Here is a 26,917-nt window from a genome sequence, read left to right as displayed (position 1 = left end):
TCTGTCATTTTCCTCATAGATATGCCTTAACTTTTTCCAAACTTCATGATAAATATTTAGTGAAATAATATTTGTTAATTCAATCTTTGATAAAGAACTTAAGATAACATACCTTTCTTTTTAGTTTTCTTCATAGGTTTGAATCTCATTCAAAGTGGTAAGACCATTTTCCAGTTAAATATACTTCGTTTATGCTTCTTTCCAAGGGTTGTAGCCCAAAGAGATAAAAAAAAATATCATCTTTACTTTCCATAAGGTATAGTCAGATCCCTCAAAGATATGAATAGATAATCTATGTGCCATCAGATCAAGATCTACCTTAAGAAGTTAAGATCTTGTTCAAGGAATGAAAGCTTTGATACCAATATTTAAATATTCGGGTAACCAAGAGCGGGGGTGAATTTGTTGACAATAAAACTTTTTCTTAATTCTTTTAGAAATCGAGAATTACCAAAATAAGTAATTTGAACAAATGTAACATCAAAGAACAAATACAAATTAGATCAAACAGTGAACTCCAGATATGACGTGGAAAATCGAAGAAGAGAAAAACCATAGTGAATGTTAGTTCTCAATATACAATACTGATTAAGGCGATTCTTACAAAAGGGTGGCTCAGTACTAGAATGCTTGTTGTAGGAGGGCTCACTTCCTAGAAAGTCTCACTACCGAAGGAAGGAAAAAGAAACAAAGAATCCACCACTGAGACATAATCTGCAATACTGCAGCTGCTTTCGATGCCTCTCAACAACAACATATTTCGCACAACATTAGTTGGTTTTTTTATTTTCAGTTTTACACACCTTCCATACATCTATTTCTTCTATATTCATTCAGATCATCCTTTTATTTATACTAATCACTGAAAAACATAGCCTTCTAAGTCGACCAAACAAAGATTTGAAATAGGTCAACACTAAACATTCCTATGGTAGAATGGAATGAGAAGTAGACTATACCACAATACACTTCACCAAACACATCAATACATTACATCCATTACGAATATCAGACCCAAAACATGAATTGTATGCTAGAAAAATTTTTGTTGCTCATTCTTTAATTATGGATCGAACCAAAACCCAAATAGCACTGCTCACCTCAGCAAGAATAGGAATGAAATCAAAATACTCATGAATACAATCGATTAATACCATATCTAGTAAATAGAGAAATCTGGATCATTATCATCATGAACAATCAACACTGAATATCAACTATAGAACATCTTCCAAATCAAACCAAACATCACTTAATATAAACTATAGCACATCTTCTGAATCATCAACTTAAGGAACCAATCCCAGAATAATATGTTGACATGAGTGATATCCGTTAATGATAACCATCAATACCACATTTGCAACAATTAACTCTCTCTAGATTGGTCATGTTTGATACTTGGGACTAAACATGGGTCCAAATTAAAGATATTCACTACACCCTTACATCTGAAGCACATAGCAAATGAAGCTATGATGAATTTTGAGGCCTCTCATACCTCAATCAATAAGAATGAAATATATTGTGTTGAATTAATTAAAGATGAAGATTCATAAATATTGACCCCTTTGCTAATTATCATGCTACTGGTATTGGGACTTATGTAATTTATGATGAAGATCAAGTGGGTCCCAAGGTGATTAAATATTGGCAAGATGTTTAAGATTGTTATAATAACCATACTTTTTAGTCTATGGACTCTGCATTTTGGTGAAGCAATGTGTAAATTAGCTTCCGACATGGGCATATGTTTGACATACCCATTTGGAGAACAAACTCTTAGAGATTTCAACTTTTAGTTTTCATGTTCAGACAATGAGGCTGAGTATGAAGGCTTAGTCTGAGGACTAAGCCTTGTAGAATGTATGGTTGTTAAATAGCTTAAGGTTCTAGGAGATTCTGAATTGGTAGTCAAGTGAGTTCGAGGTACTTCTATGGTTAAAAATGTTTGCATTCATTCCTATAGAAACAAGTTCTAGGATTTAATTGAGAGTTTTGAATCTTTTAATATTAAAGGGATTCTTAGGAATCAAAATACAACTGCAGATTGTCTAGTCACAATAGGATGTCATTTTGATCTTATTTCTAACTTGATAGAAAATAAATACTTTGTTAGAATGATTATCAAACTAGCTATCTAGGATAATGATAAGAATTGGCAAGTGTTTGAAAGTGATGCTAAAATTGCAATGTTCATCCAACAATCATGTGAATTTGTTGAGCAACTCCAACCTGAAATTGCATAGGCCTATGAAGATCAGATCATCCAACTCAAATCTATTAATCTTCCAAAAGGCATAATCACATTAGAAAATATATTTGGCCATGATAATGTGATAAATGATAGAAGGAAGTTTGCAGCAGACAAGGGAGATTACATTGATCTTCATGTCGGAGATGGCAGGAAGTTGAAGGGTTGCAAAGATGTTCCCCAATGAGTTAGGGAAAGATTAATATCCTTATGTGAAAAGTATGAAGGAGTGGTTGCTTTGTCTTATGAAGACATAAAAGGTTATGATCCCAAGATCATCCAGTACACCATTGAGCTTGTGGAAGGATAAAAGCCTATATAATAGAAACAAAGGCCAATTAATCCTAAAATTGAATCTTTGATGGTTTAAGAGTTAAGAAAATTAATTGATTCCTAGGTATTATATCTGATTAAGCATAGCACTTGGTTATCTAACCTGGTTTCAATCCACAAGAAGAATGGAGGCATCCATCTATGTGTAGATTTTCAAGATTTGAACATAGCATCTCTGGAAGATCATTATTTACTTGCCTCCATGGAGCAAATTTTGCAAACAGTTGTTGGTTTCAAGATGTTCTCCCTACTAGATGGCTAGATATGACTAGATTCAAATTAAAGAAGAAGACCAACATAAAACTACTATCAACACCAAGTGTAGAACATTTTCATGTGCCAAAATGTCATCCAATCTCTCTAATGTTGGGGCAACTTTTTAGCGAGCAATGGATCTCTTTCAAAGAACTAATAAATATAATCATATTGATCTACCTTGATAATCTCATTGTGTTCTCTATGTCCAAAGAGGATCTTTTTGATCATTTAGAATTGGTTTTCCAAAAGTTCCAAGAGTTTGGGGTATCCCTAAATTCTAAGAAGTGTGTGTTCGGGGTCCCACAAGGAAAGTTATGTGGGCACATAGTGTCTAATGATGGGGTTGCAATTGATCCTGTCTAGGTGAAGGGTATCAAGGAATTACCCCAACTAGTCAATAAGAAAGGATCACCAATTCAAATGGACAAATCAAGTAGGAGAATATTTTGAAAAAGTCAAGGAGGCCATTCCTACCACCCTAGTAGGCCTGTCTAAAGATTTCATCATGTATGTCTACAAAAGTGAATTCAACATCATTATGGTCTTGACTGAGAAAGATGATGAGGGGAAAGGTGAGCATCTTGTGGATTTTCATTCAATGACCTTGAAGAATTATGAGGTCAGCTATATTTTTGTTGAGAGATAGGCTTTTTCCAATGCTAAGGTGCTTAAGAATTTACAACATTTGATTGCCTATAATAAAAGATTAGTATATGTGACACATTCTAGTGTGCATGAGTGTATCATGAAAGGGGAGATTATTGAAAAAAAGACCCAATTAGATCACTAAGATCATAGAGTATGATACTAAAGTTTTTACAACCAAATTTGTCCATGGAAAGGGGCTATGCGATTATTTGGCACAATAAGGTGAGATCCCAACTGAAAAAGAATACCCAGAGTTATTCTTGATCAACCAATTTGAATCTGAGGGATGTTGGATGGATTACAGAGTGAACTTTATGCAAATGGGTAGGTATCCACTAAACCTCCTCATAGAAAAATATTTTATAGATTACGGAATGCTAGTTATTTTCTTATTGAGGGGGTGACTTTCAAAAGAAACTTTAATGGTGTTCTCTTGTTGTGTGTGAACAAAGAGAAACCAAAGAAAGTTCTCAATGACTTTTAGAGTAGTCACATGGGTAGACATTTGTCATCTAAAACTATCACCATTAAAATTATATGTGCTAGCTATTTTTAACGCACTATGTTCAATGATTCTCATGTATTAGTCAAATCTTGCAAAGATGTCAATTTTTTGTAGGAAAATGAAAAAATACTGACATGCCTCTGAACCCTAGAGTAGTTCAAGAATAGTTTGCATAATGGTGTTTGGATTTCATTAGGATGATTAACCATTTTCAAATGCTAGACATAGATGTATACATACAACAATTGGTTATTTACTAGATGGGGTGAGGTTGTCCCTCTAGGAAAAGCAATAGAAATGGAGAATATTTGTTTCCTGCAAAAGTCAATAACAATATTCGTCCCACCAAAAACCATTATCTCATATAATGCAAGAGTCCTCCTAGGTTTCAAGCTATACCAATTGGTATTAGACCATGGGATTTTCATCAAGACGTCTTCAAATTATTACCCACAGGGAAAGGGTATAGCAAAATCAACAAATAAAAATATGACCAGGCTCATCAAAAAGAGAATTGAAGCACAAAAGGGAGTGCAGAAGCACCTGGAAATGACACTTTAGGTAGATAGAATTACCCCAAAGCAAGTGTTGAAAACCTTACCAAATAAATTAGTCTATGGTAAGGATGTTTTACTAACCATTTCCATGGAAATTCCTACTTTACAGTTAGTAAAATCTCTAGAAGTTGAAGAAAATGTAGCCATGGAAGTCAAATTAGCTGAGTTACTTGAGGTGCAAGAATCAAGGGAGAAAGTGTATAGTGCAATGAACAACCAACAACAAATATCTAAAAGGTGGTTTGACAAAAAGAGCTCTAACCTAGGTTTTAAATAAGGTGATCTAGTTTTGAAATATAATGAACAATCTGCTAAACCTAGTCAACATGCCAAATTTGACACCCTTTGGGAGGGATCTTTCCACATTTCAAATTTTAAGGAGCACAACACATTTGAACTAGAAAATTTAAAGGATTAATCATTTGGGGTTCTTGTTAATGGAATGCACCTTAATAATTTTAATTAGTGTTGCATTATCTGCTTAAGTTATGTAAATACTATAAATATGTTAATTTTGTATAAAGAAAGCCATTTTTCTAAAGTCTTTGCCATTAAATGTCAAATGAAAAGAAATCATATAGTGCAACATACAAGAGCCATATAGTGCAAATTGAAGAATTATATTCATTATAGATTGAAATATTTACAATATATGTATCATATCAAAATAGATCTTAGAACTATGAATGAGAGTAGAAAAAGAGAGACATCTAGAAAAAAGTTATGTTATCATCATTTTCTTCATCATCTGATATTAGAGGGGCTAGAAGTGTAGCAGGTAGAATCATGAGGTCACAAAAACTAGTATACCACTCCATGTCGTAGATGGGCACAATATTCATGCACCTCATAAGAAAGTCATAGGTGTGAGATAACTTTTCTCGATGGTGCTCCACCATTGTTGTTTGAAATCCACTAAGAAAGGGAAGCAAAGAAACTAATTCACCATGATCATTGTAGTGTTAGAGGTCAGAGGCCAGAAGAAGTTGGTATGCCTAAACCCAATACCACCATGTGTACAACTTCTTCAAGAATGAGAAAGGGTAGAAAACAAACTACTTCACCATGATCATTGTAGTGTAAGAGGTCAGAAGCAGTTGGTATGCCTAAACCCAATACCACCATGTGTACGACTTCTTCAAGACCGCCTGGATACTGCTTTAGAAATAATTCGTAAAGAAGGCCAAAAACTAAGAGACAATGCTAGTATAAAATTTGTATCTATTTATTCCAGTGAAAAATTTCTCACCCAACGTCGACTTAATGTCTATGATAGCTACATTATGCTTAATCTCTGTCATACGGATGAGGTGGTTATCAGTAATCTCTCCTAAAAAGGCTAATTGTGGCTTCTTACTCACTAACAGAATAGGGGTATCCATTATCACTCTCTCGTGATGAGAATATTTTTTTTTATTAGCTACGTAATCTCAACCTATGGCTAATTTATAGACCTAGCCAGGTGTGTAAGATGGCAGAAGGCACATATTACTTGTCGAAATAAGAGCTTGAAAACTCTACTCAAATCAAGTATTGGTGGCAACAGACTTTGGAAAATGCAAAATATCCAGTCGAGTGCCAAGTGTCCTACCATGAAATACATTGAATTCATGAAAATCAAGTAATGAATCCTCTCATTAAATTATCTCACAAGTAGCTTTAATACAAGGCAGATGAAAAAGCCCGTACCTCGCATTTGCAACTCAAGTTCCTAAAAGGTGGCTTGATGAGGTGTAGTGGTCATTCGCCACGGTGAGGTGGTGTCCTCTCCATAGCAGGAAATTAATTTCACATGAATATATTAATTAGTGGAATGCATATAATGAAGTTCTTAAACCATCTAATCTAACTTAGAGTAAGGTAAAAGGCAAAAGAAATGTTAGGTATGAAAAGACTAAGTGCCAAGTGCTAAGATTCAAACACGACATTGTGAAATTCCAAGTTTTAGCAAGGAAGAAATCAAGTGAAGCTAAATTCAATTTATTAGAAAAAGGATCTTTACCTAGTAGTAATCTTGTAGAGCCATCCACTTCATTTCCTCTCGTTGATATCTTTGGGGAAATATCTTACGCCTCTGCCAAAATGCTGGTAAAACTAGCATGGCTGAATACAATAACTATTTCAAGGGGAATGCAAGGGGAATGCACAAGAATGTGAATCTGAAAATATTCACGATCTCAAGTTGCATTCAAATTCAGAAACCCTCCAAGAAGGAGCTCCAAGAAGGAGCTTGTGCAAGGATGCAAAAGAAGATGGGAGAAAAGGATCCTGAATCTCTAGGAGTTTGACTTTGGCATTGTGGCCTTCCACAATATATGGTTCTATTGGTGTACCCTTTCCTGGAACTTATAGATTCATGTGCCATGAATTTTGAAGCAGACTTGGGAATAATCAAGGGAGAATACCTCAAGTGGGTTATCAACCTAGATGTCGTAGGGGACATATTGGGTATCCCTTTTCTTTCACCAAAGGTATAAATGTTTAACAAAACTAGATTGGAGAACTATTGGTGCAACATAAATGACGATGTTAGCTTTTGTAATCTTGAGATGAAGAGAAGTAGGAATGAGATGCAACTTCTCAAGTTCCCCATAGCTCTAAATAACTTTAATCAAGATTTGCAAGATGTATTTTCCATGCTGCCAGTTGTTGTTGGTTTCGATTATGATTTAGAGGTGCATGAATTTCAAATGGGTTAATCTTTTAAACTCAAGAAGTAGAAAGGTGTCTTCTGGTATGACTTCGTAAAAATCATCACAAAATGGATAATCAAATAGCTAAACAACTATGACAAGGACTATAAATTTAGGTACTCTTCCCTTTTAGCTCACATATTTTTACATCAAAATTTGGACTTTTTTAGTCAATGCATGGCCTTGTCCCTAATTGATGAAAAGGGTAGTAGAAATCCTATGTCTACATGGACTCACATCCTCTCTGCAATTCATGAATATTATGCTTTCTTTGACCAATTCCTAATGCCAATCCTAGAAGATTTGAGTAGGTGGGGTCAGGAGCTTCATACAAGAATTTTTAAGGATAAAATTAAATGGATGATGAGTAACTAGCTTCCATGTGATTGGTTTTTAGGGGGGTGACTTGACACTTATCAAAATACACGCGGCTCCTTTCAGGAGCCTTTCTGACTCCAAATTTTATTAACAAATAGAGTCTTTGCAATAGAAATGTTTAGACAACTTTCAGTTATAGATAAGCTACATAGAGCCAAAAGACATTAAACTTGTGTTTACAAATACCCTCTTATGTTGGGTTCAATCACTTTGGAAAAAAGGGTTGTAGAGAATTTCTTGGTAGCTAAATTAGCCCATCTAGGCCTTGTTGTTATATGTGACACATGCATTTATGACCCAGATGGTTTCATGCCTTCTTATAAAGTTAATATGACTCATTTTCCCTTACCCTATTGGGAAGCTCGACATAATCCCCTTGAAGAAGATTCCAACATATATGCAGATTTCACTCTCATATCCTTTGCAGAGAGGTTGATTTGGCTATCCTTTTATTGGGTTTTAGCATGAGCCAACCCAGTGCGAAAAATAGGCACAACTCTAAAGAAAAAGCTAATTGGATGCGGTTGGACTGAAGAGAAAGTCACCACTTTTTGGACCTTCCGATAGGAGGTTCAAGATTTTAATTCAGATTTCTAGGGTCATCCTTTGGATGATAAATTTAATTACATATGGAATAGGGAACATGACAATGATCTAGATGAAGAAAAGGAATCCCAAGATCTAAGGCAGAAAGGTAAAAAATATGAGGTAGGGCTTGGTATAAGACCATTATCAGTTGCAACATATACAGCAATCTGGCAGCCATATACCTAGAATTCAAGGAAGAGGCTTCAATATACATAGTAACCTCAAAGATCACTAGATGTTAGCATCCCACCAGCTGGAAAGAAGCGAAAAACAAGTAGCATGCAAAAGGAAGTCGTGAAGCAAATAGTTACTTTAGTGTCATCTTCTACTACTCCTATAGTCTAGGTATGTTTTTCTCCCCCTCCTATTTCTTCTCAATCTTTGGTCAATCCCATTGCATCCCTACCTCCTGCTCCTTCGGTTGGTGCTAATGTCCTAGCTTTCCTTTCTATTCTCATGGTAAGTTTTGTTCAACTTCCTTTGCCACCCCTTGTGTTTGACTTATCCTTTACACACTCGTGAGTGACCCCATCATTTGTTGCTACATCTGCTACATCCGCTATTGCAATAATTGTTGTTGTAGAATTATCAACCCCTATATCATAGATTATGACATCTTTTTATGTCCCACTATCATCTTCATCTATTTTGAGAACTTCGCTTCTACTTGCATCCACGAGAGCTTTGCAAAATATTCTTCCTTTATCCCCTTCAGTGCCTAGTTTAAAAAAAAATGCATTATAAATCTTCTTTGATTCTAATTTCGTTTGGCGTTCCTACTAGATTTTCTTTTGTTGGCCAGTATATCTAGCCTCCATCCAATTTTTGGAATTAGGTTGATATAACAAAAATGGTAAAAGCTAAGAGAATGCAAAAGAGGAAATAAAATGATGCTACTAAACCCGCTATGTTGTGCATGGAAACCATTTTCAATGAAAATAATCATTCCATAATGTTTGCATCCAATATTTCTAATGTCATATAATCTAAAGTTCAGATGTAGTCTGAGGGTTACACAGTTCATGTAGTAGGAATTAACTTGAACCAGGCTCCACTACAAGATAAAGTAGAGCTTATGGAGGAAACACAAAAAGTGGTGGCCACATATTTTCTCAAGCTCAACTATCACTTGGATAAAATGGAGAATGAATTCAAAAATATGAAATACACAATTGATCATTCAAAGACTCTTTCTATTCACCTTGAAGGATAGACGAAAAGGAATAAACTTCAGGAGTTAAATAAGCTTATAGACCAAGCCCAAAATGATGAACAAGAGAAATAAGATTTAACCAAAAGGTTCTAGGCAAGAGATCAAGAGTCAAGGGAGGTACAAATGAGCCTTTCAGATGTTGACTGTGTTTAAACAAAATTATTAAATGTTATAATGGAGAGAAATTTCATTATAAGAAATGAAGAGGTTATAGATATAGCTAGTCAAAGAGAAGCAAGAAAAGGAATTGGTGGATAGCTAATTACTTGATAATCTTACTGAGCTTACCTAGGTAAATAAAGAACATGCAACATCTATGAATATACATGTACAAATGCAATAGGATCTTCAAGACAACCAAACATGGCTTGACAGAGAGCTCCATGAAGCATGGGCCTCCTTTGAAAAAGACCATGAGGCCAAAGTAGAAGTAGAAAGAGCCTTACAAGTGAAGACCTCGAAGCTTGAGTCCTTGTGCCAATGAATTTATGGTTTTGAAAAGAAGATTAAGAAATTAATGGAGGAGATAGGGGCAAAAGAAGTGCAAATACAACTGTATTAGGAGCTCACAACAACCACCACTCCTCAGGTTGATTTCATCCTTATATTACAAGAACTCTATATTTCATATTAGGAGAAAAATAAAAATGGTCATTGCCTCCCTTCAACTAGGCTTGAAATTTATTATAGATGCCTACAAGATGAGTGCAAAGGTAGGGAGTCCAATTGATCAAAATCCGCAAGCTATTGCACCAAAATGTTTGAGTTTGAGTTGCTAATCAAGAAGTTGTATATAGTCATAGATCATATTCTAGTAGTAACAGGCATAGGAGATCGTAGATCATTTACTTGGAAGGCTAATGAATTTATTAACTGCAATAAAGTAGCCCTGAAAGAAAAAAAAAAGTGTTTGAATGCATTAATGACCACCTCAGCTCATATGAGGAGACAATTTGAGCATTTTGTAGAGCTATGTCCTCTATCTTCTTTCCTCCTAGATGACTCAGCAGTGATAGAAGAATAAATTATGCATCTTCTAGGATAGTGCCAACAAGATTAGTCGCTCTTTTAGTCACTTGGTCATATTCTTGATGCCTCTTACATCAAGAATATTATATGTTAGACAATTCAAATACTCAGAAGACAACTAAGAGGAGAGAGGAGTGAATCAGTTGTCACAGATTACCAAAACATTTAGCAATTAAAACTTTAATACCTGAACCCAAAGCATTAACACTGGAATGCTTAAACCAAATACCAGAATAGAAGTTAAACCAATTAAGCATAAACAATAATAAGAGAATAAATACCATCCACATGACACCAAGATTTATACGTCGAAAACCTAGTAAAGGGAAAAACCACGGTGAGAAGTCTACCCACAGTCAGATAATACTTCTACAGTAAGTATGTGAATTACAATTGAGCGGCATGCACTTGCAGGAAGACCAACAGCCTAGAGCGCAATGCTCATCACAAAAGGAGTCTCACTGACTACATATAAATCTAGATTACAATCTGGAAGAATGAATGAACTACAAAGATAGCATCTCCTATGCGTGAGTACAGTTCTAGTTAAGCTCAATGCCAGAAGACTAAATCCTCTTACATAAAACCAATTCAATCTCCAATTATCATCCAAATCCTTTGCTTGAATAATATTAAATTATTCACACATTACATATCCATATCCCATTTCTTGACCATATCCCTGAATTCTACAATGAGATCTTACATCATATATATACAAACCCTTGACCATAAACAATCAAGTCGGCCACCAAACAATAAACCAATTACATAATTACAAAACATGTCAACCTTAGATCAAACAAATAATATCCAACTCATAAGACATCTTGGAAACGTAGAGAGGTCCAATCCACACATTACATTAAGCCAATCCATAACCTAGATCAACTGAGACCCAACATAGGTCCACACGCTAAAGAAATGATCCCAATTGGCCAAGTCTTGAACATGATCACCATCAGAATCCCGAATCTCCATCAGAAGTTGCACCAACACCACTTATGCATTTCATCAAAGATCTTCATCAAAATCTCTACCGATGAAACCCTCGTCGGAACCACAAACCAAGATTCCAAGAAAACGAGATAGCATCCAATCACCAGACCAAAATGAACTGATTGAATATGAGCATGAGTAAGTCAATTCCATAACCAAATCATACCGGATCATGTCGGATCCAGAGCAACCAGAAACCACTCAACCTACCGAGACCAGAAGGGTGCTAATAAAACATCCAAAATAGCTAGTGCTGATATCAATGACAAAAACTCAATGCAACACATAATCAATTCCTCCAAATGGCCAACAATCTCCCCCTTTGGCATTGATGACAGCACTAGATGTGAAAATCATCTACGTACCAAGAAATGTCAAACAAGTCTCTCCCAATTGAAGACAACCAACAATCTCCCACTCAAAGATTTAGCAATAAAGTTCTGAAACAAAGACAAAACTCCCCTTGTGAATGATATCTTTGTAAAGCTCTGAATTACACATATATATATCTCCCCCTAATGTATACAACTCCTTAAGTTTTTCACATCAATATGTCTCCCCCTTTGATGTCAATGCCAACAATCTGACAAAAATATCAAAATAAAAACATAAACCACTAAATCAGAAAGCTGACTACTCCCCCTAAGGAGTAGCATCCCCACATCAGTGCTGGAATGAATAATATCTCTGATAATACATACTAGATTGATGCAAAAAAGCATCAATCAGTTCTCTCTCAGAGGGACGGAAACACCTAACCTGTCTCAAATGGTTCTTTAGGCAAAGGTTTCACGAAAATATTTGCAAACTTCTCTTTAGTGTTCACATAAACCACTCTAACTTCATTCTCTTCCACCTTCTCCTTCAAAAAGTTATAATTGATAGATATGTGCTTTGTCTTAGATTGAAATACCAGATTCTTTGATATGTCAATAGCAACAGAGTTATCACAGTAAATAACTACTGGTCCAGTGTAATGCACTTTTATATCCTTCAACATTTGCTTCATCCGTAAAACCTATATACAGTTAGTAGGAACAACAACATACTCAGCTTCAGCAGTAGATAAAGAAGTACATGACTATTTCTTGTTGATCCATGAAACCAACTTCTTTCCAAGAAAGAAAGCTCCATTGGAAGTACTTTTCCAGTCATCAACATCTCCAACCCAATCAACATCAGTATATGCACATAAATCAAAGTCATCATCCTTAGGGTACTACAAACCATATTCATATGTACCTTACAAGTATCTAAAAATTATTTTCACCACACTCTCATGATTTTCTCTAGGATCACTCTAAAATATAGATGCAATACAAACAACATTCATTATGTCAAGCCTAGTCTGAGTCAAATAAAGCAGACTTCCAATCATAGATTTGTATCTTGTAGGATTTATTGGTGCAGAAACATCTTTCCTTGTCAATTTCTCACTTGTAATCATAGGAGTACTTACTGGTTTAGAATCTCCCATACAAAATTTCTTCAATAATTCCCTATCATACTTAGTTTGACAGATGAAAATACCTTTATCAGTATGAGTAATCTGCAAACCTAAGAAAAATTTCATTTCCCCAATCATAGACATTTCAAATTCTTTCTCCATATTCTTAGAAAATTCCATGCACAGCTTATCTTCACCTCAAAAAATGATGTCATCAACAAATACTTCAATAATCAGTATATCATCATCAGTGATTATATAATATAAATTACTATCACCATTACCCTTAGTAAAACCAAGCTTCAAAAGATATTTATCCAACCTTGCATACCAAGCTCTAGGTGTCTGTTTCAATCCATATAAAACTTTCCTTAACTTGCAAAACATGTTTATATCTTTGAAAGTGAAAAACCATTAGGTTGCTCAATATAAACTTCCTCATCAAGATCCCCATTCAAAAATGCACACTTAACATCCATCTAATAAACCTTGTAGTTTTTATGGGTAGTATAGGCAAGAAATAATCTTACAACTTCAATCCTAGCTACAGGTGCAAAAGTCTCACCATAATCAATTCCTTTATTTTGAGAATATCCTTTACAAACCAATCTACCCTTATTCCTTACAACTTGACCATCCTCATTCAATTTATTCCTAAAAAACCATTTAGTTCCAATAACATTCTTATTTTTAGGCCGGGGAACTAAAGTCCATGTTTTATTCTTCTCAATTTGATCTAATTCTTCTTCCATAGCTTTCAACCAACATTTATCTTTACATGCTTCAATTATTGATACTGGTTCAACTTGAGAAATTAAACATACCTCATTAGTTGCGAGTCTTCTTCTTGTCATCACTCCATTGTTCTTATCTCCAATGATCTAATCTTCTGAATGATTCAATCTCACATACCTAGGAGTCTTCTGACTCTTTGTTCCTCTTCTCGGATCTTCAGTTACTGTTGAATTTTTTGATATTGCTAGAGTAACTGGTTCAACACTTTGTTCCAGTAAAGATGCTACCGGTTCATATATAGTCATTTCCACCATTGGTTCTTGCTCATAAATTATGATTTGACTTCTATTCAACTCATCCACCTTGACATTAGCACTCTCCACAATTCTCTACAATCTCTTGTTATAACATCTATATTCCTTTCTTTCAATAGAATAACCAATAAATATGCCTTCATCACATCTAGGAACAAATTTGCCAATGATAATTCGTAAGGTGTCTTATCGGTTTCTCCTTTGATATGTACTCTATTGAATGTATAAACCGTTGTGCTCACTGCTTCTCTCCAGTAGATATGAGGTAGACTAGCTTACATCATCATTGTTCTAGCAGCATCCAAGATAGTTTTGTTCTTCCTCTCCACAACTCCATTCCGCTAAGGTGTTCAGGGATCATAAAATTGTCTCCTTATACCATGCTTCTCACAAAAGTTATTAAACTCATCGGATGTGAATTCTCCACCATGGTCTGACCTCAAACATTTAATCTTTAATCCTATCTTAGTTTCCAATTTAGCCTTAAAGATTTAAACTTTTCAAATGCTTCAGATTTCTCCCATAGAAAAGTAACCCACCACATTCTAGAATAATCATCAATGATTAGCATAAAATATCTATCATCTTGAAAACTTTTAACTCTAGTAGGGCCACACAAATCAGTATGAATAAGATCAAGAACATCATTAGATTTATCTTGTATACTCCTAAAAGAGGTTGTGACCTATTTACCCATTTGACATTCTTTACATACCAGATTATAGAGGTTCACAATCTTAGGTATATCTCTAATTGCCTTAGTTGAACTAATCTTCACAATACAATCAAAATTCACATGACACAACCTTTTATGCCATAACCAACTCTCATCAATTTGTGCAATCAAAAATGTCTTCTCACCGGAATTCAAATGAAATATATTACCTTTTGTCTGTGTACCGGTTGCAATATCCAAACCCGATCTGTTAATAATTTTGCATTTTCCATCCTTGAACTGTAATTGAAATCCCTTATCAACCAATTGTCCTACACTCAAAATATTATGCCTCAAGAATTCAACATAATAAACATTATCAATATGTTTCTTACCGTCCAATGATATAGTTCCTTTTCCTTTGATCATAAATTCTTTGTCATCTCCAAATCTAACCATACCGCCATCAAATTATTGCAAATATAGAAACTTCCCTTTATCTCCAGTCATATGATGTGAACAACCACTATCAATTACCCATTCATCCCTATCTTCAATTTTAGCAACAAGTGCCTTCTCTTCAGGTACATTCTCTTCCAGTTTCAGAACATCTTCCTTGATAGCCAGGAACACCCATTCTTTCCCATTGTCAGAACCACTAGCAAAGTCTTCTATCAGTTCATCATCAAAATCAGTAACACCTTCCTCATCCACTATATAGCATGATTTGTCTCTATTTTTCCTATACTTATACTTGTTTTGATATCCAGGGTTAGGCTTAAATGATCTTCTCACTCTTTCTTCAAATCTTGAATTCCTTTCAGGACATCTAGATGCAAAACATTTAAAAGGTGATTTTCCTTCATACTTACTTCCTACTAGTCCTTTACATACTCTTCTAGCAAATAGTGCTTCAAGTTGCTCAAACTCATCATCTTCTCTCTTCATATCATCCAATTTCTTTGCATATAGAGCTTTCCAATCTTGGTTATTGGTTGCTAATGCAGATGCATGAAAATCAAGTTCAGACTTCACAACTCCAGAAGGTCCAAATTCTTCAAGCTCAAAAGCGGATAATTTCCCAACCAAGGTATCTCTATTGACAAGAGTATTAGCCATTGTTCTCAATTCATTAATTGTAGTAGCCTTCATTTTGTAAGCCAGTGGTAGGGCTCTCAAAACTTTAGAAACTATTTCATCTTCACTCAAAGTTCCACCACAACATTGAATTCTCATTACAATCTCATTTACTCTTTCCATGAATGCAGTAATCCTTTCATATCTCACCCGGTAACCATCAAGTTTAGCAATCTTCATTGTAGGTTCACCTTCATTAAGAGTCTCCAACTTATCCCATATAGCCTTTCTAGATGATTTGTCGGTTAATCCCATTATTTGCTGATCAGAAAGTGCACACAAGAGGGTTTCTCTTTCTCTACAATCATTCTTAAGCTCCTTATCCAAGTTTTCTAGAGGAGGGTTGCTAGATGTCAAATTATGAGGTGTAACACCATTCTATGTGATCTCCTAAATCTCCTTTCCAAGATATCTCAGATGAGTCTCCATCAGAATCTTCCATACTGTGTAATTTAATCCATCAAGCCTAGGAATATCTCTCTGAAAGATAGCTCTAGATGAACTGGATGAACTGGAATTGTTATGCACCATAGGATCTTCCTCAAGTAGTTAAGCTTTCTGGAGAGAGGACCAGAGCTCTGATACCAATTTTTAGACAGCTCAAATAACCGGAAGACAACTAAGAGGGGGGTGGGTGAATCAGTTGTCACAGATTACCAGAACATTTAGCAATTAAAACTTTAATACCAGAACCCAAAACATTAACACCATGCTTAAACCAAATACCGGAATAGCAGTTAACCCAATTAACCATAGACAATAATTAGAGAATAAATACCATCCACATGACACCAAGATTTATACATGGAAAACCTGGTAAAGGGAAAAACCACAATGGGAAGCCTACCCATAGTCAGATAATACTTCTGCAGTAAGTATGTGAATTACAATTGAGGGGCTTGCACTTGTAAGAAGGCCAACAACCTAGAGCGCACTGCTCATCACAAAAGGAGTCTCATTGACTACATATAAATCTAGACTACAATCCAGAAGAATGGATGAACTGGAAAGATAGCATCTCCTATGCCTGAGTACAGTTCTGGTTAATCTCAATACTAGAGGATTAAATCCTCTTACATAAACCCAATTCAATCTCTAATGATCAACCAAATCCTTTGCTTGAATGATATTATGTTATTTGCACATTACATATCCATATCCCATTCCTTGACCATATCCCTAAATTCTACAATGAGATCTTACATCATATATATACAAACCCTTGACTATAAACAATCAGGTCGGCCACCAGACAATAAACCAATTACATAATTACAAAACATGTCAGCCTTAGACCAAAAATATAATATCCAACTCATAAGAAATCCTAGAAACACATTGAGAGGTCCAATCCACATGTTACATTAAGCTAGTCCATAACCTAGATCATCAGGGACCCAACATAGGTCCATAGGATAAAGCAATGATCCCAATCTGCCAAGTCTCAAACATGATCACCATCAGCATCTTGAATCTCTACCAGAAGCTACACCAACACCACCTATGCAATTCATCAAAAGCTCTTCCTGTGAAACCCTCGTCGGAACCACAAACCAAGGTTCCAAGCAAACAGGATAGCATCCGATCACTAGACCAAAACCAACTGACTGAATACGAGCATGAGTAAGCCAATTCCATAACCAAATCATACTGGAACATATCGGATCATGCCAGATCCAAACCAATCAGAATCCACTAAACTTATCGGGACCAGAAGGGTGCTAGTAAAGCATCCAAAACAAGTAGTGTTGACATCAATGACCAAACATCAATGTAACACATAATCAGTTCCTCCAAATGGCCAACAATTATACACCCTCGAGCTCAACTCAAATTTTATCTTGAGCTAGCATTTATAATGTTAAATGACTTGTCCTTCAAGGAAATGATTGTGTTGGATCAGACGTATGATTATTTACAAGCTCAGATGCAACCCTTTGAGGTAGAATGGGTGCCTCTACAGGAAACACTCTCCCAACTCTAATGTTTTACTTTCAAATATTGAGTTTGGTCTATGATACCAAATAATTTTGGGGTTCTCATATCTACAAGTGTACTTTCAAGTTAAGTCGTCAAAATTTGTGGATTAAAATCCTGAGCTGCTCTTTGTGCTTTTCTTTGTTTGCAAGGTTCTATCCTTCGCATCCCAAAAATCATTATAAATTTGTTGTCCACTGAAGCCACATGTTATCTTAGTGTGTGTTTGAGGATTATGCTTTCACCTTAGTTTCTTTGGGACCCACAAGGTTGCCACATGCCCCTTCTCTGGGAACTTTCTTGGGTAATTCTATAAAGTAAGTCCTATGTGTCAGAAGCACCACATGTCACCTTCATGGGACTTCTTAAGACAAGAAAATAAGAGATGGCAGGAATCCCCACCCAATCACCACATGTCATTGTTGTTGGGTTTTCAAAGGGGAAGAAAGGAAAGGATGCTAAGAATCTTTTTCTACATGCCACACATCCTACCCGAGCTAAGAAAGTAGGCCACCACGTGCTAGAAAATAAGGACAACTCATGATATGATCACTGGAATGATTTGGTACCAAGTGTCCCCCTAAGTAATTGTGAGGGTCGATGCAGGGGATCAATTTGTTGAAGCAGTTAGGAGAAAAAGATGATTGCGGGTGATGGAGACAATTCTCGTGAATCAAAAGAAGGTAGTATCTTTGAATGTGAATGGCCATGTGACCATTTTTCACAATTAATTTTCTATTTCCTTGGGTGTCTCGACCAGTTACAAAGTTCTTTAAAAGCAAAGAAGCCATTAATTGTGGGGGATTCATTCAGAGAGATAATATTAGCAATTACTCCTAGCCTTAGCAATGTGTTTTTTTCTATGGAAATAGGCACTCAAACTATACCAATTGTTGTCCTTTATATTTATTTGTTTCATCTAATGAAAGGATTGTGTTCTATGTGATTTGGGTGAATGCTAAAGATCTATAATCTTGTTAAAGATTTTGTGGTTCTAATATAGCTTTTGTTTGGTTGAGCCATGCCCGATACTCTTTCAATTTACTAATTGTGTTTTAAAATTGCATTATGTTATTTGAATGTATATGTGAGAGATATATGTTTTATAATTGATGCATCCTTGCCAAACCTTTAGTTATGCTTTTATGCATGAATTTTTGTGCTTTGTGAAGTTTTAAATATCATATTCTTGACATGTCACCACTGTCTAGGTTATTTTTTTGTTTTCTCTTTCTCTTTTGCCTTAGTATGAAGAACCAACTTCTAAAATTTCAGAGTTTGTCCAGTAAAGTGAAATAGGTTCCCCATTCAACAGACTTCCCATAAGGTTTTTTCCCTAGAAGTAATTTTAGGCCTCAACATAAATAAATATGCAATATAATATAAAAAGACCCACAAAAAACACTCCAAACTAAAATCAATTAATCATGCTATCACAAGAGAGAATAAATATAAATTAAAAGTGACCAAATAATTAGCAAAAACCAAAATAAAAGGAAAATTAGATGCAATGTATAGTTGAGAGGTAGGTAAAGATGATGCCATTAGGCATCAAGTTTTCAAAGATGCTTTTATGATAATGCAAATATGGACAACTCTAAATGCTCAATAAGGGTAACACATTGAACCCCCAACAACATCTTGAAGATTCTATGCTCTAAAGCGAATGGAGGGAATAGTGTAGCTGGAGGGAAATTTGAATTCTGCGAATGGAGGGAACAACACAACTATTTCTTCTGGTTCTGATTCCTCTGCAGCACAAGGACAACTTGATTCTTTGGGTTCTATGGTGGATGATGAGGATGGTCAAAAGGATGGGGACCTATGGCATCGGGACCCTCCTCAAAATAATGAAGATTCTTCAAAGTTGGCTCCTAAGATATTGAGTGCCGATTTGAAAAAGATGACAGAGAATAAAGCTCTCAAACCTTGGAATCGTCTTTTTGCAAACAAACCCACTGGTAAATCATCCTTTCCTTCCGTGGAAGATATTTCTGATAGGAAAATAGGCAAACTAGCTATTGCAGTTCTAGACGTGGTAATAGACCATAGTATATCTCTGATGGCATTTTCTCTAGTGGGTAAATTTGTTGGACCCAAACCTAATATTGAAGTTGTTAGATCTTTTGTTAAGAGAAAATGGAGGCTGAAAGGACAAGTTGATGTTTCAGCCCTGCAAGGGGTTTCTTTGTTCTTTCCTTCTCTTGTGGGGAAGATTTGGAAATGGCCCTGAGTGGAGGACCTTGGATGTTTGGGAAATCCTCATTATCCTTAAGGAAATGGTCTCCAAATATGGAGCTCAATGACTCCTTTTTTGAATCTGCCCCAGTATGGGTGCGATTGCCTAGTTTGCCACTTGAATTCTGGTTGGAGGATGTTTTCTCATGTATTGCCAACTCCTTCAGGGAGCTTGTGGCTATAGATTCTATGACAACAACATGAAAGAGGCTGGTAAATGCGATAATATGTGTCAATATCTCACAGAATATGGATCTACCTAGCTCTATTGAAGTAAATTCCAAACTAGTGAAGTGGGAACAAGCCATAGAGTTTGAGTCCCTCCCCTTTGTATGTTTCTCTTGTAAGAAAGTTGGATACTAGGCAAAGGCTTGCCCCAGTAACCCCAAGAATGTTCAGAAGCATAACAATCATGTTAAATAGATTTGGAAAGAGAAGAGTAACAAAAATGAGGAGGGTAAAGAGGAAGGAAGAAGTAGATTTCCTAGTAACTCAAATGATATGAAAAAAGATTATAGTAGAGCTAGTCCTTCCAAGGATTCTAGTTAGAAGGAAGATAGACATAATAAAGATAAAGGGTTTGAGATCAAAATAGCTAATGGATTTGAAGTATTACAGAGCTAGGAGGTAGAGAATATAAGCATAGAAGAAAATCTTGAAGAGGGTGAGAATGATGATACAAATGAATCACAACATGAGGCTCTAAAAGAAACAGATATGAAAAATAATAAAGTTTTCCTTGAGTTCTTTGAAGGTCAAGAAGTTATTGTTGGAAAAAAGATCAATTTTGGTTCGCCTTAGGTTTTCCTTAATTCTCTATTTCAGAATTTTTTTACTGAATCGCCCACCTCTTCTTAGAAAATAGGAGAACCATGGAATAATAAGCAACCTGTAGATAAAGATGAAGAAGATGAAGAGATAATAGGAGTGGGAAAAAATAAAAATAAGGAGACAGGTTGCTCTAATGGGGTTAAAACTAGAACTAGATCTAAGGCGGATATTGGTCTTTCCAAATCCCCGCAGGGACGTAAAACCATGAAGTGGCATAGGGACCAGTAGAGTAAACAGAACATAGCTGATGGAAGGCAGTGAACTATCCAGGAATCCTACTCTCAAGTTTCCAAATGAAGGTAGTTTCATGGAATATTCAAGGCCTAAATGGTCTCCACAAACAAGATGTATTAAGGAAATTTATCAGAGATCATAAGCCGGATATCATCCTGGTTCAAGAAACTAAAATGAGAAAGGAAAAAGTTGAAACATTAAAATTCTTCAAACATGGAGGAGTTTGTGGTAGGAGTTCAAATGGGGTGTCAAGTGGGGTGGCTTTTTTTTGGAATAAGAAAACTATTGATGGAGATCTGATTGATGAAGATGGTAATATTATTTTTATGAGAGTTAAATGTATTGCTGAAGATCAGGACTGGGTGGTTACCAACATTTATGCCCCAAATTCTAAATTGGCTAGGAGTAAATTTTGGGACAAAAGTCAGTAGAAAAGGGGGTTTTCTTCTCAGGATAGGTGGCTGTTGATGGGGGATTTCAACACCTCGCTGCAAGAAAGTGACAAATATGGAGAAACTCAAGCTCAACTAGATAGCAGGATTGACCTTATGGACTTTATCAATGCCAATGCTCTGATTGATGTTGATCTTACTGGAGCTTCCTACACTTGGTCTAATTGAAGGGATGGAGGAGATCTTATTCAGGTAAGGCTTGATAGATCCCTTATTACTCCTAACTGGGTCTTTAAGTATAGACGTTCTTTGTCTATTATTAACAGAATAGGCTTGGATCATTATCCCATTTCTTTTGTTGCTGAGTCTGTTAAAAGCTATCGATGTTTTCCTTTCCAGTTTGAAAAAATGTAGATTTCACACCCTTCTTTGGAAAATTCCATTGCCAAATGGTGGAATATTAATGTGGATGGATCTTCCATGTTCAAAGTTGCTAAAAAACTAAGAAATACCAAAGATAACATCAAGATCTGGAACAAGAAGGTTTTTGGAGATATTTTTGAATCCAAAAGGAAGCTGAAGGAGGAATTAGAATAGATTAAAAACTCTATTCAAAAAGATGGATATAATATGTTTCCCAAGGTTAAGGAAGATGAGATTCTAGCCAAACTTTACAACACTATTTCTAGGGAAGAAATCTACTAGAGGCAAAGATCTAGGGCTATTTGGTTGGAAGTTGTAGATAGAAACACTAAGTTCTTTCACATGACATTTTGGAAGCATAAAGCTGCTAGCAGAATATCTAGATTAATTGTTGATGACAAAATCCTTCTAAAAGATGATGACATTGGGGATGAAGCTGTTAGGTTCTTCTCTAACCTCCTTACTGATAGTAAGGATATTGACATTGTTAAGCAACAAGACCTGGTTGATAACATTCCTAAGATTATTGAACCTCACCAGAATAAGACTTTATCTTCTATCCCTACAACTGATGAAATTAAAAAAGTTGTTTTTTCTTTTCAAGGGGATAAGGCTTCGGGCCCAGATGGTTTTCCCATGTTTTTCTTTCAAGAATATTGGCATATTATTGGGAAAGATACGGTCAATGTTGTCAAAGAATATTTTTGTTCCAGAAGAATCCTTAAGAAAATCAATTCCACTTTTATTGCTCTAATTCCTAAGGTGGTTGAAGCTAACTCTATGGGAAAGTTTAGGCCAATAAGTCTTTGTAATTCCTTTTACAAGATCATATCTAAAGTTATGACTTCCATACTCTTGGTTGTTCTCCCCTTTTGTTATCTTCGAGGAGCAAAAAAGATTTGTCCCAGGTAGGCAGATTTTGGATTCTATTATTCTTGTGCATGAGAATATCCATTCTCTTAATGTTGCAAACAAAGAGGGTTTCCTGATAAAATAGGATCTGGCTAAAGCCTATGATAGAGTGGAATGGTAGGTTCTTTTCAGGGTTATGGAGGCCTTTGGATTTGATGAGAAGGTAATTAAAGTTACAAGAGAATTGATATCTACCCCAAATTTTACTATTCTTATTAATGGTTCTTCGTCTAGATTTTTTAAATCTTCCAGGGGACGCAAACAAGGAGATCTGATTTCTCCTATTCTTTTCGCAATCTTGGCAGAGAGTATGAGCAGATTGATTCAGAAAATGAAAATGAATAAAACCATCAAAGGATTGCAACCCTCCTCTACTAATGTGTTCTGTACTCACCAACAGTTTGTTGATGATACAATTTTGATGGGATATTCTTCTGTTGGTGAGGTCGTTTCCTTGAAAGGTGCTCTCAGCTCTTATCCTTTGGCTACTGGTCAGCAAGTTAATTGGGAGAAGTCTACTATTAATTTCATAAATACCCCAATTTTGAGGCAGCAGTGAATTGCTAACATTATTGGTTGTAAGGTGGAGTTGCTCCCATCAACTTATTTGGGTCTCCCTCTTGGTTTGGCTCCTCCAAACTATTTTTGGAACTCTTTAATTGACAAAATCAACAAGAAATTGGCAAGCTGGAAAGGATCTATGCTATCTCAGGCTAGTAAGCTTCAACTTCTTCAAGATACTCTTTAGAATCTTCTTGTCTATGCTTTGAGCTTGTTTAGTATACCAGTTAAATTTGTTGAAGCTTTAGAAAGGATTCAGAAAAGATTTCTTTGGTGAGGGGTTGAAGACAAGAAAATGATAGCCTTGGTTCCCTGGGACAAAGTTTGTAATCCTAAGTGCAAGGTGGGATTAGGTATTAAAGTTCTTAATTTTTTTAACAAAGCCTTGCTTGCTAAATAGATCTGGAGGGATTTTGGTATTAAGAAAGATTGGAGTAGGGTGTGGTTTGATAAATATATTCATAACCAGCCAATTCATTATCTTCTCTACTTTGAAGATATCCCTACTGGATCTTTTATATGGAATAGTATGATCAAATCCATAAAAGTTGCTAAAGCTAGAGCTGGATGGGTCCTTGGCAAAGGTGATAAAATCAGGTTCTGGGAGGAGGTATGGTTCTATGGTTTGTAATTACTGGAAGGAGAATAAATGGGTTAGACTTGATGTTATTTATGTTTGTTTTTTGTTGCTCCAGCAGGATCTATTGTTCTTTTCTATTATTAAACATTTTGATGATGTTTTTCTATGGAAGAGAAATCCTAGGGGTAACTTCACTGTTGCCTCAACTTATAAAGAAACTATTACTCAGGACTCCAACCCAATATAGACTAAAATTTGGAATAGATTCCTCATTCCTAAAGTTAAAAAGTTTTTTTTGGCTTGCTGCTCACAACAAGATTCTTACCATTGATAACTTGGCTCGTAGAGGTTTCATGTTTCTTAATAGGTGTGAGTTATGTCAGAAAGAGGTAAAATATATGGATCATTTGTTTATCCATTTTTCTTTTACTTGGCAAATTTGGAGTAAAATTTGGATGCAATGGAAAGATGACTAGGTTATGCATAATAGTCTTCAGGAAGTCATCCTCCAATGGATCTTTCCTACCAAATTTCCTCTCATTAAGACCCTCTAGTCCTTTGTCCTTCCTATGACCTGTTGGTACATCTGGAAGGAGAGAAATAATAGAATTTTCAAGGAAGCTAAGTGTATGTCTTAGGTGGCTTTTGAAAAGATTTATAGGGCAATTAGAGAAAATATAAATACTTTTCATAAAAGCAACAAGTAGTGGAGCTATCTTAATATGTTTGATTATGAGAAAAGCATCCTCACATAATGGAATTTGATTCACAAGGTCTGCAAATTTGATACAAAGAGCAGGAGAGAAAATGTTGTTTGGAGATTTCCTTGTCATAATTGGGTTAAGGTGAATTTTGATGGTGCTACTAAAGGCAATCCTGGGAAGTTTGGAGGGGGAGGAGTCATCAAAAATTCTTATGGTTACTGTGTTGCTGCAATTGCCTCTCCCTTTGGAGTCCAAAACAATCATGTTGCAAAAGCTCAGGCAATGTTAAAGTGCCTCCAACTTGCTCAGAGTTTTAATTTAAAAAAAGTATGGATGGAAGGGGATTCTCTCAATATTATTCAGGCTATCAAAGGAACTAGTTCCCCCTCTTGGAACATTTATAATATCATTGAGAGTGCTAAAAAATTATTAGAAGCCTATGATAGTGTTTTCATTTCCCATACTCTAAGGGAAGGTAACAAGGTTGTTGACTTGCTAGCTAATGAGGGGGTTTATTTAGAGGAGGACACTAAATATATCAGAGAAGTTGCTTGTAAGAAGGTAGTTTGTGAGCAATTATTATCTAACCAAATCCATGGTACAAGTTAAGTTCATTATTACCTTTCTGAGTTTGGATATCAAAGACAGATATTGGAGTTATGTAAAGTGTCAGTTAATGATCTATTTCAGGCATTATGATTATGATAATTGGTGTGATGGGGCTAATCATATTAAGTGTTGGTTCATGTTGAATGTCTTTAAAGACTATTTGAATAATAAGGATTTTACCCTATTTTTCGAATCCAATGTTTTGTTCCAAAGTCTGAGCTTAAGTCCACATATCCGGTTTTTTTAGCATTTGAGTATCTCGTACTCTATTGAGGGTTTCGACCTGAATTACAATATGGGGGGTAATCTGAATTGAAATGAGCCTTCTAGCTGTGACAACTAGAAAAGCGAACGCAAAATTTGGCAGAGGCTACATAGATATGGTTTCATTGACTACATGGAAAAATTGCATGCGAGTAAAAAGTTGGTGTCTCATGGTTTCTCCAAGGGATGGAGCGATAACAAAGTCACTCGGTTTGGGTAGACTTGGATGCTACATAAAGACTTGGTGGCAGAGGTTATAGGTTTACAGAAGGATGGTACCAAATTTTATAGAGACTGCAAGTTTTGGGTGGAAGCCACCAAGAACTTCCCTAAAAGTGATGAAGAGAGGGTTCGGCTTGCCAAGAAGGACAATGTGTCCTACTATCTTTCTCAATAGGCAAAATCTTTCTAGCAGAAGATGTTAAGAGTTTTAATGGAATACCTAACGATTGATGGTAGGTTTTGTAAGGTTTACAATTATCATTTTATTATCCTAAACCATTTTTGCCATGTATTGAAGATCTCTTTGCCTTTCTATTTAGCTTCTTCTCTTAATGAAAGCTTGGTCAATCATGCTAGAAAACATAAATCCTATCCCATTTCTCACCAAGGGCTTATACTGCTAATTTATGAGCATTTGAAGGGTAAAGCTAGGGATAATAGGGAACATCCTTTGGTGGAAAATGCCCATATTTTTGAGGGTCATGAGGGCTCTGAGTCTGATGATGATGTGTCTAACATTCTTTTACATAAGGTAGGGTTGCTAATGAAGCTAAAGATGAGATAGAAGAGAAAGTTGGTTCAAAGGAGGAACAAGGGAAGGCAGTTGATGTTGAGGCAGAGAGTGAGAAGAAAGAGGTTGAGGGAGAGGAAGAGAAGGTGCAAAGAAAAGAGTACTTTGAAGAGCCAAAAGTCTCGGATAGCAGGAATGAAGCTCAACACACTACGAAGGAGGTAAACCCTAGGTCTGTGAGCTCTACCCCGAGTATGGAGACTACGGACTTCATTTTGAAAGCTACCAGAAATAGCACTCTAGAAATTTTTAACTTCCAGAAATGGGTGATTGAAAATATCTCCAGTATTCAGAATAAACAAAGAGATTTGGATCATAAAATTCAGAATTTGATTAAGGATACTAATACTGTAGGTAAAGAGGATGCAACGATGGATACTAGTGAGGCTGAGGATGAAGAAGAAATGTAGGATGGTCGGAAAAAGAAATGATTAAGGGTGATCTGAAGCATCTTGAAAAAGTGATTAGAATCATCAAAGAAAAGGGAGAGGCTGATAATGAAATTATTATCAATCGGATTACTAAAATCGAGAAGGCCTTGAAGAAATTTATGGAGCATAGCCTTGAGGTTTTGAAGGTTTCATCTCAAAACATGAATGGTCTGGTTGCTTGTTTGGAGAAGAACAAGCAAAACAAAGAGATGGTGATCATTGATG

The 26,917-nt window shown here is 35.8% G+C and overlaps 1 protein-coding gene across 1 annotated transcript in view; it reads left to right on the top strand.

Moving 5' to 3' along the window:
- The window catches only part of LOC131065424 (putative leucine-rich repeat receptor-like serine/threonine-protein kinase At2g24130), a 117,372-nt gene extending 90,701 nt beyond the window's left edge, over positions 1–26,671 (top strand). The window contains exons 3-4 of the mRNA XM_059219085.1: positions 19,478–19,801; positions 26,223–26,671. Coding sequence (XP_059075068.1) covers positions 19,478–19,801; positions 26,223–26,671 — 773 coding nt within the window. The remainder of the gene's footprint in view (positions 1–19,477; positions 19,802–26,222) is intronic.
- Positions 26,672–26,917: the final 246 nt, after the last annotated feature.

The sequence above is a fragment of the Cryptomeria japonica genome, chromosome 4, assembly GCF_030272615.1.
Source record: "Cryptomeria japonica chromosome 4, Sugi_1.0, whole genome shotgun sequence".
NCBI classification, from domain to species: domain Eukaryota; kingdom Viridiplantae; phylum Streptophyta; class Pinopsida; order Cupressales; family Cupressaceae; genus Cryptomeria; species Cryptomeria japonica.
This window is presented reverse-complemented; position numbering and strand designations above follow the sequence as displayed.